Source organism: Cygnus atratus, chromosome 4 (genome assembly GCF_013377495.2).
Source record: "Cygnus atratus isolate AKBS03 ecotype Queensland, Australia chromosome 4, CAtr_DNAZoo_HiC_assembly, whole genome shotgun sequence".
In the NCBI taxonomy this organism is placed as follows: Eukaryota; Metazoa; Chordata; class Aves; order Anseriformes; family Anatidae; genus Cygnus; species Cygnus atratus.
Window position 1 is genome coordinate 75,958,066 of NC_066365.1, and position 18,209 is coordinate 75,976,274.

The 18,209-nt window shown below is 62.5% G+C and overlaps 2 protein-coding genes across 2 annotated transcripts in view; one reads left to right on the forward strand and one right to left on the reverse strand.

Moving 5' to 3' along the window:
* Window positions 1–471: 471 nt before the first annotated feature.
* LOC118248321 (homeobox protein not2-like) lies at window positions 472–2,375 on the reverse strand. Its single transcript, XM_035547136.1, has 3 exons — window positions 2,138–2,375; window positions 1,561–1,745; window positions 472–687 (listed from the first exon to the last, which is right to left on the reverse strand). The coding sequence occupies exons 1-3, from the start codon at window positions 2,373–2,375 to the stop codon at window positions 472–474; spliced, it is 639 nt and encodes a 212-aa protein (XP_035403029.1).
* Window positions 2,376–11,793: 9,418 nt separating this feature from the next.
* The window catches only part of RAB11FIP5 (RAB11 family interacting protein 5), a gene marked incomplete at its 5' end in the record, with an annotated part of 31,998 nt that continues 25,582 nt past the window's right edge, over window positions 11,794–18,209 (forward strand). Inside the window, one exon of the mRNA XM_035547135.2 lies at window positions 11,794–12,110. Coding sequence (XP_035403028.2) covers window positions 11,794–12,110 — 317 coding nt within the window. The remainder of the gene's footprint in view (window positions 12,111–18,209) is intronic.

Here is an 18,209-nt window from a genome sequence, read left to right on the forward strand (position 1 = left end):
TGGCAGGAAAGACAGGCAGGTGGATGGACTGCAGGACAGAGGGGGTCTGCAAAGGTCCTGAGCGATTTTAGAGCCAAAGGAGGCATCTGAGCACCCCGCTGCCTTTGGGATGAGCCCAGGTAAGGGGGCTGATAGTGGGTGGGGTGTGTGGGATGCCCCCGGGGCTCCAGGACTTGGTCCCATGGACAAACCCCTTCCACATCCCCCCTATTCCACCGATGATGATCCCAGACACAGACCCTATGGCCTGCAAGGGTTAACCATCCACCCCACAGCAGGGCAGGACTCCCAGCCCCACGGGGGAACCCAGGAACAGCCACAACCACTTTATCCTCTAAACCCAGCCTCGCATAAATAATTTATTTTCGCACTGCAAAAATAACCGGTGCCCGGTATATATTAGATACGCTCCCTGCCAGCTATGATACAACAACATATAATACACGGAACAAAACCTCCCAACGGGGCGGCTCAGCAGCACTTTGCCACAGTCTGTGCAGGGGGGGCCGCGGCCTCCTGGAGGTCCTCTGCCCCCGCCGGGAAGTCCTGCTCCTCCTCGCCGCGGCGGCTCTGCGAGTCGGGGCTCCTCTGCGGGGCGGCCAGGCCCATCTTGGCCAGTTTGGCTTGCTGCTGCTCCAGGCTTTGCTTCCTCCACTTGATCCTCCGGTTCTGGAACCAGACTTTCACCTTAGGAAGAGACGAGACGGAGCTTGGTGCTCGAACCTGGCTTTGCCACGGACCAGCAGCCAAAGGCAGTGCCCCCGGGCCCTACAAGGCTTCCCCAGAGTTCCTGGGCCCTACACGGCCTCCCCCTGAGCCCTATATGGCTCCCCCTGAGTACCTGGGCCCTACACGGCCTCCCCCTGAGCCCTATATGGCTCCCCCTGAGCCCTATATGGCTCCCCCTGAGTACCTGGGCCCTACACGGCCTCCCCCTGAGCCCTATATGGCTCCCCCTGAGCCCTATATGGCTCCCCCTGAGTACCTGGGCCCTACACGGCCTCCCCCTGAGCCCTATATGGCTCCCCCTGAGTACCTGGGCCCTACACGGCCTCCCCCTGAGCCCTATATGGCTCCCCCTGAGTACCTGGGCCCTACATGGCCTCCCCCTGAGCCCTATACAGCGCCCCCCAAGTGCCTGGGCCCTACACGGCGTCCCCCAAGCTCCCGGGCCCTACAAGGCCTTCACCCAAGCCCTGTATGGCTCCCCCCAAGTGCCCGGACCCCACACAAGCCCTGGCTGTCCATGACTGCTGTCCCCTGCCACCGTCTGTCCCCGAGGTGACAAAAAGCTGTCCCCCCAGCAGCTGGTCCCACCCCGACGAGCCGGAGCCCGCCGGCGGGGGATAAGATCCAAATGCTTAGATTTGACGTAAATTCAACCCCTCCAGCAGGTGGCCGCTTTGTGGCTCGGCTTGCCCACCCTTTTAACGGGAATTTTTGGGAACGTCCCCAAAACCCCACCCGCCGTGGATGAAAGCCTGGTGGTTTGGGATCCCCCTGAGCCTGCCGAGGGAAAGTTTGGGGGCTGCTGGAGCTCGGCGGTGCCCGGGCCCTTACCTGCTCCTCGGTGAGGTGCAGGGCGGAGGCGAGGAGGCCCCGCTCGGCGCCCACCAGGTACTGCTGCCGCGCAAACTCCTTCTCCAGCCGGGCCAGCTGCTCGCTGGTGAAGATGGTCCGCACCCGCTTGGCCTTGCCGGCCTTGGCCTTGAGGATGGGGAAGCAGCACTTGGAGAGGAGGAAGCCTGGGTGGGGGGGGGAAGGAGAGGGGCGGGTTGGGGTGGGGGTAGGATCTCCTCGAGGGTGCCCCCTTGGAGCGAGGGGCTCCCTTGGGAGGCAGAGGGGACCTCCCTGTGGGGAGCCGTCCCCTCTTGGGAGCAGAAGGGGTCTCTCCATATGTGTCCCGTCCCCCCCCCCCCCCCATTTTGAGAGGATCTCCTCACACCCTGGTCCCTCCTGAAGACCTGGGGGGGGTGGGGGGGGTGTCCCTGGAAGAGGTGGAAGGAGCTCCCCCACCCAGAAACGTCCCCAAGGGGGAAGCAGGCAGGGGTCCCCAGGGGGATAAGGACGGAGGTGGCCATTTGGGGACCCCCCCCACAGCCTCCCCCCCAGCCCCCCGGGGAGGGTCGGACCCTACCTGTGGCTCCCAGGCGAGCTGCCCAGGCTGGGGGGGGTCCGCAGCAGGCGGCGCAGAGCGGCCGGGGAGGGGTTGTGGGACCGGGGGGGGGGTCCCGGAGGGGTCCCCAGGGGGGCAAAAGCGGGGCTGGGGTCGGGGTCGGGGTTGGGGTCGGGGGGGGCGAGGCTCGTCCCAGCAGGGCTGCGATGGTGAAGGCCTGGCCGGGCCGGGAGGGGGGCGACGGGGCCGGGGGCGGCATGGCGGGGGCTGCTGGGGCTGCACAGCCAGGCTTTATAGGGCCGGGGGGGGGGGTAGGGGATGGGATGGGATGGGATGGGATGGGGTGGGGTGGGACGGGATGGGTGGGATGCAATGGGATGGGATGGAGCGGGCGGGGACCGCCCCAGGACACCCCCCCCCTGCGGCCGCCCCCACCGTGTTTGTTTCCCCCCCCCCCCCTTCTCCGCTTCAGGATGCGGCCCCCCGGGGTTTGGGGGGGGGGGACACCCCGAAGCCACCAGAGCTGCCCCCCCCGGGACACTCGAGGTGTGTGTGGGGGCAGATCTTGGACCCGCCCCCCGTCATCCTCAGCTGGCTGCACCCCCTGCTTTTGGGGGGGGCACAGCCATGCCCGGGCCCTCCAGGTGAAGGGACACGACCGGGGACACCCGGGGATGCGGTGGCAGAGGTGGGCACCCCCCCTTCACCGGGTCCCACCCCCCCCCCCCGGCAGGGCCCCGCTGATGGGATTCAGATGGTCATTAGGGCCTGAGATGCTTAAAACCGAGCGGCTTTTCCTAATGAGCTGGGAAAAGTCACACCTCGGGCCCAGCCCGGCGGGGGAGCGGGTCCCGGTCAAAGGACGCCACCGGGTTTATTGGGGAGGAAATGGGGTGCGGGGGGAGCTGGGGGGCCAGGACCCACATCTGTGGGGCATTTCGAGCCCCCCCCCCCCCCCCCTTGCTCGGTGTTCCCAAGGGAGCCAGGATCCTGCGCTGGGAATAACGGGGGCATCGCTATGGCACGGAGGAAAAAACATTTTGGGGGCTCTGAGCATCGCGGAGCATCCTTGGATCAGCAGCTGCATGGGATGGGGACCGTGGGGATGGGATCACGGCTCCGTATGGGGCTGGGGACCGTGGGGACGAGATCACGGCTCCCTACGGGGCTGGCTGCTGAAGGCTCCCTGGGTGTTTTATAGCAAAAAACCCCAAAACCCACCGCGAGGCCACCATCCCCGGCTTGCCCCATGGACACCACCCCGCAGCCCCTGCGGCCAGGGGCAAATAAAGGCCCTGGGGAGGGGGGCAGAGATGAAAGGGTGGCAGATTTGGCGTTATTAGTTCTTAATTACGGCCTTGAAAGGGCCGAGATAAAAAGGCAGGAGGCCCCCGCCGCGGCGAGGTGCATGTTTGGTTAGGAGGTGCTTTCCCTTTTTTTTTAATTCCCTTTTTCCTCTCTCTCCTGGCGGAGCTGTGTGATGGCACTGAGCAAACACCCCCGGCCCCAAAAGTGGGGGTCCCCGGCCCCCCCCCGGGGGTTTTCTTTGCCTACAGGGCTCAGAGCATCCGGGGGGGTGGGATGTGGATGACACGGGACCGAAATGGGGACACTGGATGGGATGCACCGGGATGGGACCCTGTGGTGCTTTGGGGCAGGCAGGTGGGAAAATCCTGCCCCGGAGAGGAGGGGGGAGGTTTTTAGGGCTTTTTTGGGGGGTCACTGCCTCCTTCAGCCGGGTCTGGACCCAGGAATGTGAGCAGGACCTGGGCATTGCACCTGGCTGGCTCCTGCCTGATCCTGAGCCCCAAGGCCCTGCTGTCGGAGGGGGGAAGCTCCTGAGCTAATTAATATCAATTGCTGGTCATTAGCCCAGGCCCGGCTGTCTGGGCACGGTGTGGATTGCCCCGTCTGCCCACCGGGATGGGGCCTCCAACCTCACCCCCCCCCCCAAGCCAGCGGACATCAGGAGTGGCCCTGCTGGGGGCCAGGGACACCCCACTTTTTAGGGGAAATCAGTGTTTTAACCAGTGCAGCTGAAATTCCCATACAAAGCAGAGGAGAGCCGGGGTGCCCGCTGCCATCAGGTGCCCGAGGAGCTCTGCTTGCGGTGACGAGCCAGGATGTTTTAAAAGTCGGAAGGAAAACCTTTTTATATATATATATATATATATATATATATACCCTGCCAGTTTCAAGGGGGTCTCCTCGCCCAGGAGCCCTGGGAGGTTAAGAACCTCAGCAGACGGAGGTGTTCCTGCAAATGAAATCATCCGGAGCTATGAGGCGGACTAAAATTTAAGGGGAAATTAATGGGGGAAACGAGTCTTGCTCAGAGCATGGTGTCGGGGTCCTCGGCATCAGGGGCTGGGGGTTTGGTGCAGGGTGGTTAGAGACACCCACAGCGATGTGCCTGCCCGGGTCATTTTTCCATAATCTCCCTCACTTTCTGTTTCAGGGCTTTTGTGGGGTTGGTGGCTCGGGATAAGTTAGTGGGCATCCCAGTTAGTGGATATCCCAGTTACTGAGCATCCCAGTTACTGAGCATCCCAGTTAGTGAGCTTCCCAGTTAGCGGGCATTCCAGTTAGCAGGGATCCCAGTTGGGGGGCATCCCAGTTACTCAGCTTTCCGGATGGCAAGCATCCCAATTAGCAGGGTCCCCCTGAGTGGGGAGACGTGTTGATGAGCATCCCAGTTGGTCAGCATTCCAGCTAGCAAGCATCCCAGTTAAGAGCCATCCCAGTTAGTGCAATCCCAGTTAGCACAATCCCAATCAGTAGGATCGCAGTTAGTGAGGATCTTGGTTAGCAGGGATCCCAGTCAGCATCAGTCAGTAAGCGGGGATCCCAGTTTGCAGCTTCCTATTTATCAGGATCCCAGTTAGGAAGCATCCCAGTTAGCAGACCCCTTAATTTGCAGGATGCCAATTAGTGGGGTCCCAGTTATTGGTCACCCCAGTTAGTGGGCACCCCAGTTAGTTGCCTCCCAGTTAGTGGGCATCCCAGTTAGTGAGCATCCCAGCTAGAGAGCATACAAATTAGTGGGGTCCCAACCAGTGAATATCCCAGTTAGTGGGGTTCCAGTTAGTGTACATCCTGGTTGGCGAGCATCCCAGTTAGTGGGGATCTTAGTTACTGGGGATCCCAGTTAGAGGGGGTCCTGGCTGGTGAGCATCCCAGTTAGTGGGGATCTTAGTTACTGGGGATCCCAGTTAGAGGGGGTCCTGGTTGGTGAGCATCCCAGTTAGTGGGGATCTTAGTTACTGGGGATCCCAGTTAGAGGGGGTCCTGGCTGGTGAGCATCCCAGTTAGTGGGGATCTTAGTTACTGGGGATCCCAGTTAGAGGGGGTCCTGGTTGGTGAGCATCCCAGTTAGTGGGGATCTTAGTTACTGGGGATCCCAGTTAGTTGGGATCCTGGCTGGTGAGCATCCCAGTTAGCGGGGTCCCAGTTAGTAAGGGTGCCAGTTCGCAGGGTCCCAGTTCGCAGGAGGACCCCAGGAGCGGGGTCCCGCTGGGTGCCAGCGGCCGGGTCCCGGCGGGCCGGGGCCGTTCCCCCGCTGTCCGCCAGAGGCCACTGCGCCACCGCGCTGCGACACCGGGCGGCGACACGGGGCGACACGGGGGGGACACTGCGGTGGCACCCAGCGGGGCTGGGACACCCTGGGGTGGGACATCCCGGGAGGGGACATCCCGGGAAGGGACGGCGGGGTGGGACACTGCAGGGATGGGGCATCCTGGGGTGGGACACGCCAAGATGGGACATGCCAGAATGGGACACAGTGGGATGGGACGCACCAGGATGGGACGCAATGGGATGGGGCACAATGGGATGGGGCACAATGGGATGGGACACACCAGGATAGGACACAATGGGATGGGGCACACCAGGATGGGACACACCAGGATAGGACACAGTGACATGGGACATGTTAGGATGGGACATGCCAGAATGGGACACACCAGGATGGGATAAACCTGGATGGGACACACCAGGACAGGATGCAATGGGATGGGACACAATGGGATGGGACACACCAGGGTGGCACACACCAGGATAGGACACAGTGGCATGGGACATGTTAGGATGGGACATGTCAGGATGGGACACACCAGGATAGGACGCAATGGGATGAGACACAATGGGATGGGACTCACCAGGATGGGACACAATGGGATGAGACACAATGGGATGGGACACAATGGGATGGGACTCACCAGGATGGGACACAATGGGATGAGACACAATGGGATGGGACACAATGGGATGGGACTCACCAGGATGGGACACAATGGGATGAGACACAATGGGATGGGACACAGTGGGATGGGACACACCAGGATAGGACACAATGGGATGGGACACAATGGGATGGGACACAGTGGGATGGGACACACCAGGATGGGACACAATGGGATGGGACACCCTACCCTACGATGGGACACCCCCAGGCCATGCATTTTCTCCCAAGACACTGCATGGCTAGAGGGGGTCCCAGTGGCGGGTGACACCCAGCCTCCTCTCCATGCACGGGTGCCACCATCAGCCCCGCGCCCCCCCGGCTGAGCCCCAGGTGGCACCAGGAGGGTGAGGACCACCTCTGGGAGGAAGCTGGGTGCGGTCCCACCACATGCCACAGCAACCCAAGGGTGACCCAAGGAGGGTGGCTGTGGCACCCAGGGGTGCTGTCCCCCAGCGCGGCTGCTTTAGGGGCACAGATGGGGACTCTGACCCCAGCCTGGGGCTGGAACCTGCCCCAGAGCCCATCCCAAGCTGTGTGGCTTCCAAAGCTGCACAAACCTCGTGGGGACGGTGACCACAGCACCCCACGCGTTGGCAGCCCCCACGGTGGCCAAATTCAGCCCATCACTAGCCGGGACAGCATCGGGGCTGCAGCCAGCTCCAAAAAAAACCCCAACCAGCCCTAAAAAGGGGCACATCTTTGCTGCCTATGGGGCGGCATCAATTCGGGACCACGGGCTGGTGGAGGGGCGCCTTCCTCCACCTGTGGGCTATGGGGTAATGGGGCAAAAAGTGGCGCGAGACACCCGGGATCCCGTTATTTATTCCTTGCCGGGCACGGTGCGGGGGTCTCTGCGCCTTGGGGTCCCCCCGTGCTGCACCCCAAAAGAAGAAGGGCCGGTTCCCGCCCCATCCATCTGCCCGGAAAGTCAAAAGCTGTGTCATTGCCGGCCCCGGAGGCGCAAGTAGAATTGATGGCGGGGGATTGCCGCCGTGCTTTGTCAACACAAGGGCGACCGAGAGCCCCGGCCCCGCGGCCCCCCGCTAATCCCCGCTGCGCTCGCAGCTCGCCGCGGCGGGGGCAGCGCCGGCGGCGCGTCCCCGGGGACGGGCGGCAGCGCGGTGGGTAAGCCGGCGGGCGAAGGGCGGCATCGCTAACGGCGGATTGAGGCGGTTTCGAGGCGATTGCCCTTCGCTCACCCTAATCCTCGGCCGTGAATGGGGTTTTCAGCTCGGGACGTCGTTCCCGCATTATGAGCTATCGATTGGCTTGTAGGAAGGGGAACGACGGCAAGAGATTTCTGCTCTCACTCCGCGTCGCCGCTTCCCCCCCGGGAGCAGCTGTAATGGTTCGGGGTCCTTCGGGAGATTTGGGGACCGCTGAAGGATTTCGGGGTCGGCCCCGCGGTTTCTGGGTCTCGCCTGCTGGGGTGCGGCGGAGGACCCCCACCGTGCCGTGCCTCATCCTGGCGGGGACAAGGACGCGGAGGCAGCAGCGTCTCCGGAAAGGTCAACCCGAGCCGTGCCACGCTGCAAAACCGGAATAATAAAACAGAATTATTTCTCCTATTTCCCTTCCCCAGATTAACGATAAACCGCCCATCCCCTCCCGGCCCCGATAACGCCTCGAATTTCCCTCGCAGGCCTGGAAATGCCATTTGCAGGCGGCGCGGGGCCCGCCAGGTCCCCTCCCTGCCAGCCTTTGATAGTTTTTTTCTCTCTTTCTTTTTTTTTTTTTTTTTTTTGAATTTTTTCCCCTTTCGGTTCGAAACTGGAAATGCCCCTGGAGCTACAAACAATGCACAATAAAGCAAAATAATATTTTAGTCAAAATAGGCAGACGGCGCTCGCAGCCAACTTTCAAATTAGCATTTTGAGGGCAAATATGCAGACAATTTGAGATAATGAGGCCTGATTATTCAATCCAATGAATGTTAAATAGGGAGAGAGGGCGCCCGCGCCTTATCTCCCCCGCTTTCGATTTATTTTATTTTATTTTATTTTTAATCGTTCCACATTTGAACTCTTTATTTGTCTTAGCTCCAGCCCCCCCCCTCTACCCCGGGGGGCAGCCGGCTTTTTGCAGCCGGGTTTTGCAAGCGGGGACTCGCCGGCGCAGCCCTATAGCGGGGGGCACTTCGCAGCCTTCCCAAAATTCGTCCCTGTGGGGGTCTGCAGAGTGCCCTGGCCATCTGTCCCCGAAATTTGGGGCGGTTTGGGTGCGATTTCCAGGGCAGCAGGGCTATGGGAGGGATGTGCAGCCGTGGGCAGGGGATTTGGGGTGCTCCCCATCTCTGGACGGAGATTTGGGGTCCTCCCCGGCACATCCCTTGCCCCCATTAATCCCAGGATGGATTAATTAATTTAATTAACCTAAATGCAATTTCTTTGCCTCCCTCAGTGGGGACACCCCCCTGGTGACCCCGGTGTCCCCGTGGGGCGAGCAGCACCCGTCACCCCGCTTTTCCCAGCAGCTTTCCCAGCCCAGGGGATGGAATAATAATAAAAAACACTGATTCAGGGGTAATTAAAAACCTCTTTATGCCCAAAATATGAAACTGGCAGGATTTTTTTATTATTATTATTTAAAGATGAATAAACGAGAGCTGCAAACCGGGCAGGGCAAGGGTTTGGGGGGGGCACAAACACAATTACGGGGCAATGACAGCGGAGGGGGTGTAGCAAGGGGAAAGATAATCAGCGGGGGAAAAAAAGAGGGGAAAAACAATCAAAGGAAGGAAAAATAAAAGGCAGATGCTGCGCAGGGATAAGAGGCGGCAGCGGAGCGGGGCCGGGCACCGGCACCGGAGGTATAATTGGATTTCGGTTCGTCTCGGCGGCGATAAGAAATTCCCTGAAAAAAAAAAAATCTTTTTTTTGTTGTTGTTGTCCCCGTTGCAGGCACATTTTAGTGGGAAATTTGCATGGGGCCAGGGCAGAGAGAAAAATAAGCGCAAGGGGGGGGGGGGTCGGCCCCGTGCCCCACCGCTGGCCGAGCGGAACGGCGATGGGGCCGATAGAGCAGGGCCCCGGCCCCGTCCCGCTGACCCGTGCCACCGCCGCCAGCCTTATCTCGGTGGCATCGGGGCCCTGGCCCCGGGGGGCTGCGATCGCCCCGCGATAGCGCCCCGAACACCCCGACCAGCACGGTGCAACAGCCCCGGCACGGTTTCTCGGCGTGACCTTGCTTGAGGGGCCGGGGAGAGGCGGATTTTTGCCGTGCGGTGAGGTTATTAGGCTCGCCGGGGAGGTTTTTAATTGCTTATTAGGAGCGGGGCCGGGTGCGCGCTCCCGTTTGCTGCGTGGGAAATGGCTCCGGGTGTTTAGAGGAAGGGGGAAGTGGTGCAGGGCCCGGTGGCACCCCGGCTGCGGAACAGCCCCGCGGGGCCACCGGGTGCTGCTGCCACCGGGGCTGTGTCCAAGGGCACGGCGCTGTGCAAGGCACCACGGAGGCTTTGCACCGCTCGGTCTGCTGGGTGCAGGGTCGCGGGGTGCTCCTGCTGCAAACGGTGCACGCTCGCACAAGCACGTGCACGCACAGACAAACAGGTGCATGCTCACACAAGCAAGTGCATGCACACGCATTAATGGGCATGCCTGTGCATGCACACACTTGTACGTGCATGCACACACATGGACGTGTATGCACACACAAGCAGGTGCATGCTCGCACATGCCTGTGCATGCACTAATATGCATGTGCACACACAGACAAGCAGATGCGTGCTCACACAGGCAAGCGTACCAATACACTTGCCTATTCATGCCCATGCATGCACACACATGCATGTGCACGCACACACAAGCAAGTGCATGCTCACACAAGAAAGTACATGCTCGCACATGCCCGTGCATGCACAAATGTGCATGTGCATACACACAAGGAGATGCATGCTCACACAAGAAAGTGCATGAACACACATGCCTATTCATGCCAACGCATGCACACACATGCATGTGCACGCACACACAAGCAGGTGCACGCTCACACATGGCTGTGCACGCACACCCGTTCCTGTGCAAGCCCACACGTGCACACAGAAGCAGGTACATGCTTACACACGCCTGTGCATTCACACACACACATGCATACAAATGCGCACACACGTCCATGCATGCACACATATGCGCACATGTGCATGCACACACATGCTGTACGTTCACACACATACCCGTGCATGCCCACACGTGCCCACACATGCACACATGTCCATGCATGCACACACGTGCACGTACATGTGCATGCATACACATGCACACCCATGCCCATGCATGCACGCACAAGAAGGTGCATGCTCACACATGCCCACATATGCACACCCATGGCCGTGCATGCACAGACGTGCACATACAAGCAGGTGCATGCTCACACAAGGAGGTGCATGCTCACACATGCCCGTGCACGCACACACGTGCACACCCACGCACACGGTGCAGCAGGCACGAGCACGGGGAACGCTGCCAGCAGCAGCCCCGGGGTGCGCAGAGGGGCGCCGCAGGATGTGGGGACACACGGCAGGCCCCCCCCCGCCCTGTCGTGACAGACAGCCGACAGCCGACACCCGCCCTTGCAGCGCCCCCGTCCCCCTGCTCCCAGCCCCTGGGCCCCGCCCCTTGCAGCCCCCTCCCACCCGAGGAGGGGCGTGGCCACCGAGAGGGGGCGGGGCTTCTGCAACCGGCGTGGGGCCACGGGGGCGTGGCTTTGTGCGCGGGGGCGGGGCTTTAGGGGGCGGGGCCGCGCGTTGGGGCGGGGCTTTGGGGCGAGACAAGCGTGGCTTGGGGGCGGGTGGGCGTGGCTTTGGCGAGGTGGGCGTGGCTTTGGGCAAGAACGGGCGTGGTTTGGGGTGAATGGGCGTGGTTTTGGCGATGTGGGCGTGGCCTGGGGGTGAGCGGGCGTGGTTTGGGTGTATGGGTGGGGTCGGGGGCGTGGTTTGGGTGTTGTGGGCGTGGCTTTGGACAAGAACGGGCGTGGTTTGGGGGTGAACGGACGTGGGTTTGGCGATGTGGGCGTGGCTTACGGTCAAGGGGGCGTGGTTTGGGTGTATGGGTGGGGCCGCGGGCGTGGCTTTGATGGTGTGGGCGTGGCTTTGGGCACGAACGGGCGTGGTTTGGGGGTGAACGGACGTGGGTTTGGCGATGTGGGCGTGGCCTAGGGCGAGAGGGCGTGGCTTATTGGCACGGGCGCGGCTCGGGGGCGGGGCTTAGGGCGGCTCCCGCTGCGGCCCGGCTGCGGCAGCGGCAGCGGGGGCTCGGGGCCCGGCCCGGCCGAGCCCGGTTGCGTTGTACCGAGCCCGGCCGCGCCGCTCCGTGCCCGGCCGAGCCGAGCCGAGCCGAGCCGTGCCGAGCCGTGCCGGCCATGGCACTGCTGTGGGCCGCCCCTCTGCCCGCCGAGCCGGCTCCGTGCTGGCTGCCCACCCACGTCCAGGTGACGGCGGTGCGGGCCCGCGGGCTGCGCTGCAAGGGCGGCGGCGGCCCCGGGGGGCAGCGCCCCGGCAGCAGCGGGTCCCGGCGACGTGTACGCCGTGCTGGAGCTGGGCCGGCAGCGGCACCGCACGGCCGTGGCGGAGCGGAGCGGCGGCAGCGCCGAGTGGCAGGACGGCTGCGCCCTGGAGCTGCCCCCCGGGCCCGGCTCCCCGCCCGTCCTCACCGTCACCGTGCTGCAGCGGGCGCTGCTCGGGGCCGACCGCTTCCTGGGGCGCTGCAGCCTGGCCCTGCCCTGCCCGGCCCCCCCCGGCCGAGCCGCGGAGCTGGGGTGAGTGGGGGAGGGGACGGGGGGGAGGGGGGGGCATCCCGGGGTGGGGGGGGTTGGGGTGTCGTAGGGCCTGTGTGTGGTCCCCCCCCCAGGGGGTTGTATGGGGGGCGGTGTTGTAGGGTCCCTGGGAGCGTCCTGAGTGGGGGCGGGGGGGCTGCGGGTCCCAAAATGGGGGTGGGAGGTGAGGGGGGGGGGTGTGTATGAGGGCTGCGTGGGTCCCAAAAAGGGGGTGGGAGGTAAGGAGGGGTCACCAGGTCCGTGTGGGCCCCAAAATGGGGGTGGGAGGTAAGGAGGGGTCACCAGGTCCGTGTGGGCCCCAACAGGGGAGTCAGAGGCAATGGGGTGTCACGGGGTCTTGTGCGCGCCCCAAAAAGTGGTTTGCGGGTAACAACAGTTTGCAGGGTCCCTGGGTGCCCCCAAAAGGGGACTGCAGGTAACGAGGTGTCACCAGGTCCATGCGTGCCCCAAAAACAGGATTGAAAGCAACAGCATGTCACAGGGTCAACGTGTGCCCCCAAAAAGGGGATTGCAGGCAATGAGGTATCGCAGGGTCCGTGCATGGCCCCAGAAAGGTGTCACAGGGAGTAGGGTGTTGTGGGGTTTGTGTGTGCCCCCAAAATGGGATTGCTGGCAATGAGGTGTCACCAGGTCCCTGTGTGGCCCTGGCAAGGTGTCGCGGGCGTAGGGTGTTGTGGGGTTTGTGCATGCCCCAAAAAGGGGCTTGCAGGAGGCGGGGTGTCACGGGGTCCATCTGAGCCCCCAAAGGGCATCACAGGGCATAGGGTGGTATGGGATCCCTGTGTACCCCAAAGGGGATTGAAGGCAATGAGGTGTTGCGGGGTCCGTGGGAGCACCAAGAAAGGTGTCACAGGGCTCCCCATCACCCCAAACGTAGTCACGGGGCTGGAAATACCCCAGCATCCCTCCTCCTCCGGGAACTGGGGTGCCACAAGGCCCCCCCAGGAGACTGTGGCATGGATCCATGCGGGGTCTGGTGGCTTTGCAGCCCCCGGGGACGTCTCGCTGCCATGTCCCAGTTTGTCCCAGTCTTGTTCCCCATCCCGGGGTCCTGCTCCCAGCCCCATGAGGCGCTGCCTCCAGCAGGGATCCCCCTGCGGGCGGAGGACTTGCCGTCCTTCCTCCTCCTCCCAGAAGGGTTTAAAAACAGCCTGACGCTTCCCAGCGTTCTGCCAGGCAGCAGAGAGGCAGGAATGCGGATGAAATTCCTTCAGGGAAGAACTTTCTGAGCCTGGCTCCACGCACACCCAGCTCCTCTGTGCCCCAGACCCGAGGAATTCGGCTGGCCCACGAATCCCTCGCCCCCCTACCCGGGCACGGCCTCGCTGACGGGAGTGCAACGAGCGTGCAAGGGGGTCACGAGCTCTTTCCTGTGGCTCATTTGTGTCTGCAAGCCACTCCTGCTAGCCCTAAACTGGGAGAAAAAGGGACAAACCCCGAAGCTGCTGTCTGAGTGCTCCCCCCCCGGCGTTTATTTCGCTTTTATTAGCGGGCGGCGCCGGGGAGAAGCCGGGCCTGACTCCCTCAGCTCGGCCCTAATTCAAACCAGCGTCACGGCCCTGTGAAGAGAGGGGCCTGTGGTGATCCCAGGAGGGTTTAAGGGGCCTGTGGTGATCCCAGGAAGGTTTAACGGGCTCGTGGCAAAGGTCTGGGCATCAGGGATCGCTGCTCTGTGGGGCAAGGTCCGCCCCAGCTGGGCCCTGCGTGCCCGCGGCCCCAGTGGGATTTGGGGTGTGAGGCCTTGGGGTGCGAGGCCCTGGGGCTCAGGGCCGGGGGTGCCCTGTTTTTTGTTTTTTGCTGTTTGTCTCCCTCCCTTCCTGTAGCTCTGCTTGCATAAGGAGAACCGACTTCCCCTCGCTGGAGCTCTCGAGGCTTTTTATCTTCGCCCGGGGCCTCCGGAATGGGAGCAAGCATAGAAAACATGGGGGGGCATCTCCGGCTGCGCCCTGAGCATCTACATTCACGTTAACCCCCAAAGCGGAGCTTGCAAGTCAAAACCATTTGTTTTTTGGCAAATATTACAAAAAAAATCTCCTCGCTGTCCGCCTCGCAGCGTTGCACGCCGCCGGGGCTGCGCGTTTTTCACAGGGGGAACCAATTTCTGGCACCTCACCCGGCCCCGTCACCAACAGCTTTGTTTAGGAGGAAGTTTTTAGCTTTAAAAAAAAAAGAATAAATGGCAAAATAAGCCCAGACTCCCCACCTCCAGGCACGGGCTGTGCCATGCAGATAACCCTGGTGGGGACAAGGTGGGGCAGTGGCAGGGAGGGAGCTGGTGTTACCGTGCTGGTGAATGCGGTGGGGCTGAGCCCTGCTCCTGCCCCTCATCCCCCGCACATTTCCCTTTTTCTGCAGCGTTCGGGGCACGGGGAGCTCCCTCGGTGCCCTTTTGGTTTTAGGTCCCCATCTGCAGCCCTTGCTCCGAGGCATGAAACTGCTGCGGGCTTGAAAAGGGCCCAAAAAAGAGCAGAAAAAAAAAAAAACACAAAAAACAACAACAAACCAAAACAGGCCTCGCTTGTCAGCATGTTGACCTTGCTCTCGTTTTACTGCTGAGTTTTGCTGGGCGGAAACTTTCCCGGTGGTGATTTTTCTCCTTGTTTTCAGCCCGATGGAAAAAGTGCCGTCAAACTTGGACCCGTGGCTCGGAGCGGGGCCGTGGGCCGGCGTCCGGTGGCATTTATGAGCTGCCTCGTTCAGCTCTGAACGTCTCTGTTTTGTCTGGGGGAAAATCCGCTCCTGGAGCCGCCCAGGAGCAGCCCGAGGGCTCCCGTGGCCTTTTTGGGTATCCCAGCGCTTAAACCAGGCTCCACGGCTCAGGGCTGGCGACAGCCGCGGTGCAGAGCATCGTTCCTCACTTCTGACTTGTGGTTTTATTTTTAACCCCTGGCTTTAACCCTGTTGGTCAAAGGGCTCTGCCCGGAGCTTTTTCTGCGTTGATTGTGGTGGTGGCTTCTTGTGTTGGTGGGAAGGATGGAGCCCTGCTCGTGTGGAAACACGTGGATGCTGGAGCTGGGGCATCAAAGAGCAAAATTCTGGGTTTTACAGCACCAGGTCCCGTTGGCATCCTTTCTCCATCCCTGCCCGGAGCCCTGGTGCAAAGTCACCCGTGGAAATGTCCCTCGTGGAAGCAGCCTGAGGCCAGGGGCACAAATCCTTCCTGCGATGCCTTTCCTCTGGGTGCCGACCCTTCCTAGCTAAAGCCCTTGGGGCACCCTGGGGGACGCTGCCCTGAGCTCGGGGTGGCCCCGGGGTGCTGGGGAAGACCCCCAGGAGGTCCCATCACCCCTGCCCGTGGTCATGACAGGGACCTCGGAGGGGTGAGGAGCATCCTTGGGGTGAAGGGACGGTCCCCAAATCCCCGCCAGGGCTCCCTGGCTGTCTTTTGGTCCTTCCGCAGCTGTTGGTCGTGCCCTTGGAGCGGGTCTGGGAGGTGAAAAATGTTAAAGCGGGTTCTCGGGGGTGGCTGAGACCGACAGTGAGGGCCTCGGATGCTGTGGGCTGTGACGAAATCCTCGTTTGGGGGCTGGAAAGGCAGCCCCGAGGGGTCATTGCATCCCCGCGGCGGGGCCGAGCCAGGAAATGCTGTGCTGTGTCGAAACCCCGCGGGCAGGGGCAGGGGCAGGAGAGGCCGGTCCTGCCGAAACGCAGGTCGGGGTGCTCTGCCTGCTGCCCGTGTCCGTGAGGATCGGCTTCCTTGGCCAGGGCTTTGCAGCTCGGGGCTTGGCGGGGGCACAGGGTTTGGGTGTTCTCCCAGCCTTTGTGCTCCTCCGGGCTGCTCTGAGCCTCGTGCCTCTAGGCGCTTGGTTCCCTGTGCGAGCCCTGCTTGTTGGAGAAGGATTCACAGGAAAAAACCGTGCTGCTCCTGCCCACCCCTGCCTTCATTTTCGCCTCCTGCTCAGTGCCCCAGCATCTGCAGGTGCGCCGGCGGAGCCTGCCCAGCAGCTCCTCGCTTTGGGATCCCACGGAGATGGCTCAGGGCTCGCTTCTTCCTCTTCTTGGTGCTTTCGGGGCCAGCAGAGCGGTCCTAATCCCCCCTGCCTGGCGGGTCGGGGCATCCACAGGCACGGAGGATGCAAACCTTGGAAGCCCCGGAGCGTAAGCAGATGAATACGGCTGCGGAGCCCGGTCGCTGTCTCCAGCTATTACTCTCTCCTCTCCGTTCATAAAAGTTTCACGCTCCTTTTTACAGCTCCTTCCGTCTTCCCTCCCCTCGTCTTCCTCCCTGCCCGTCCTGTGCCGGGCTGGAGAAATTCTCCAGGCTTTTCAGCACAAATTGATGCGCAGTGGAGTTGCGCGCGGCTGCTCCCGTGCTGCTGCTGCCGATAGCTCCTACCCATCCCTGCTCTCTGTCCCGCTCCCTCCTCCAGCTCCTGAACGTGGCAGGCGCGGATTTGGGGCCACCCCTAGGCCCCCAAAGCCAAGGGGAGGTGGTGAGGGATGCTCAGGACCTTGCTGGGACAGACCTCGTGCCCTCAGCGCCGAGGATACGTGCCGGGCTGGTCTTGTCGGAGCTGGACCCACGGGATGAGCAGGGCAGGGTCGCCTCGGTAGCGCGCCCCGTTACCTGACGAGCAGTTCATTGGGGCTTGTTTCCGAGCTCTCGGAGGAACAACGCCTGGAGAGATGGACTTCCCCTTCCTTCCCCGTCCGCGGGGGGGGGATCAGCCTGGGTTTGTTTTCCGTCCGTGCTCTGGGCGGCTCGCGGGGATCGCCTTGCAAACCAGGCCGTCCAAAACCACCACGAAACAAACCTACCCGGCGGAAAAGTTTCCCCGCCCCGGCGGGGGAAGCTGCATCGAAAACGCAGACCCAGATGGGGAGCCCAAACTCTCCGGGGCCGGCTGGGCCGTTTCCCACCCTCTGCTTCCCCTCTGGGCTTGGTGAGCTTCCTCCCCGCGGTCCCTCGGGAGAAGGAGCCGTGCCCCGTCTGCAGAGGTTTGGGGTTTTCCCCTGGATCTCCTCTTCTGCGCTCTCCTGCTCTCCCCCCCCCGCCCCGGGGGCCCTGGGCTGCCCCCAGCCCTGTCTCTGTCGCTAATTAAAGACGTGGGGCTCCTCTGGCAGCGGGGCTGACCTTGGTGCAGGGATGATTCAGCAGTAAATGACGGGCTGGTGCGGCCGGGGACGAGGCTCTGGCTCCGTGCTGGGCTGTCTGGCTCCGTCCCGCAGCTCAGGCCGCCCCGTCCACACCAAATGAGCTTTGGGGAGGAGGCTGGCTGCCGGAGAGCTGCAGGAACCCCCTTGTCCGTGCGTCCTTCCCTGCCTGCATCCCCGAACGTGAGGGTCTCCAAGTGACCTGGCCGCCCAAGGAGGCTCTCGGGAACCCTGCCGCTGGCGAAGCGCTGGCACCGGTCCGGCAGTGAGGCTGGGACACCACCGCCGAAGGTGCCCCGGGGCGCGCGGGAGGGCTCTCGGATCAGACCTCTGCAGGAATTTGGGACGCCCGCCCGCCGAGCCGCCGGTGCGTGATGTGATGCCGAAGGAGTCGTGGGGGGCCGTGGAAGGGGCGAGGGACGGGAAGCCTGGGCTCGGTCTCCCCCTGGGGTCCCCCCTGCACGGTTATTTCCATTAAGGCTTGGCTCCGTGCCCCCCGAGCCATCTCGGCAGCTGGGGGACAGCCCGAGGCAGCCGGGTGTCTCTCAAACCCAAACACATTTTCTCCCTGGCGGATTTGGGAGCACCCGGGCGCCTTCGCCCTCGGGTTCGGATGCCCAACGCGGCGTTTTCAGGAGCGCCGCCTTCGCGGGGCGCTCCCCGTGCCGCCTGTAAGCGGTCACCCGTGGCCTGACGGAGGGCTGGGAGCTTCCCCAGCCGTGGGGACAGCAGGCTTCGTGTGACGTTTGTCTGCTGGCTGCGAGGAGGGAAATGCCGGTCCGTGCCCTGCCAGCTCCCAGCCTCCCTCATCCAGGTCACTCGCGCGCAGGAGCGGGGAGGGCACGGGCCAGGCGCTGACCCCGAGCGCGGCCTCCTCGGTGTGGCCCCCTGCCCTCCTTCACCACCGGCTCCTCCGCTCCCTTTCCGCGCCAGGAGGTTTGTTTTTTTTTTTTTTTTTTTTTATTTTTCCTCTTTGCTCAGCACTTT

Excerpts from the sequence above, each read along its gene's own strand:
- LOC118248321 (XM_035547136.1), bottom strand. The coding sequence starts at position 2,375 with ATGCCGCCCCCGGCCCCGTCGCCCCCCTCCCGGCCCGGCCAGGCCTTC. Across the intron at positions 1,746-2,137 it reads AGCTCGCCTGGGAGCCACAG|GCTTCCTCCTCTCCAAGTGC; the intron begins GTAGGGTCCGAC and ends CCCCCCACCCAG. Across the intron at positions 688-1,560 it reads TGCACCTCACCGAGGAGCAG|GTGAAAGTCTGGTTCCAGAA; the intron begins GTAAGGGCCCGG and ends TCTCTTCCTAAG.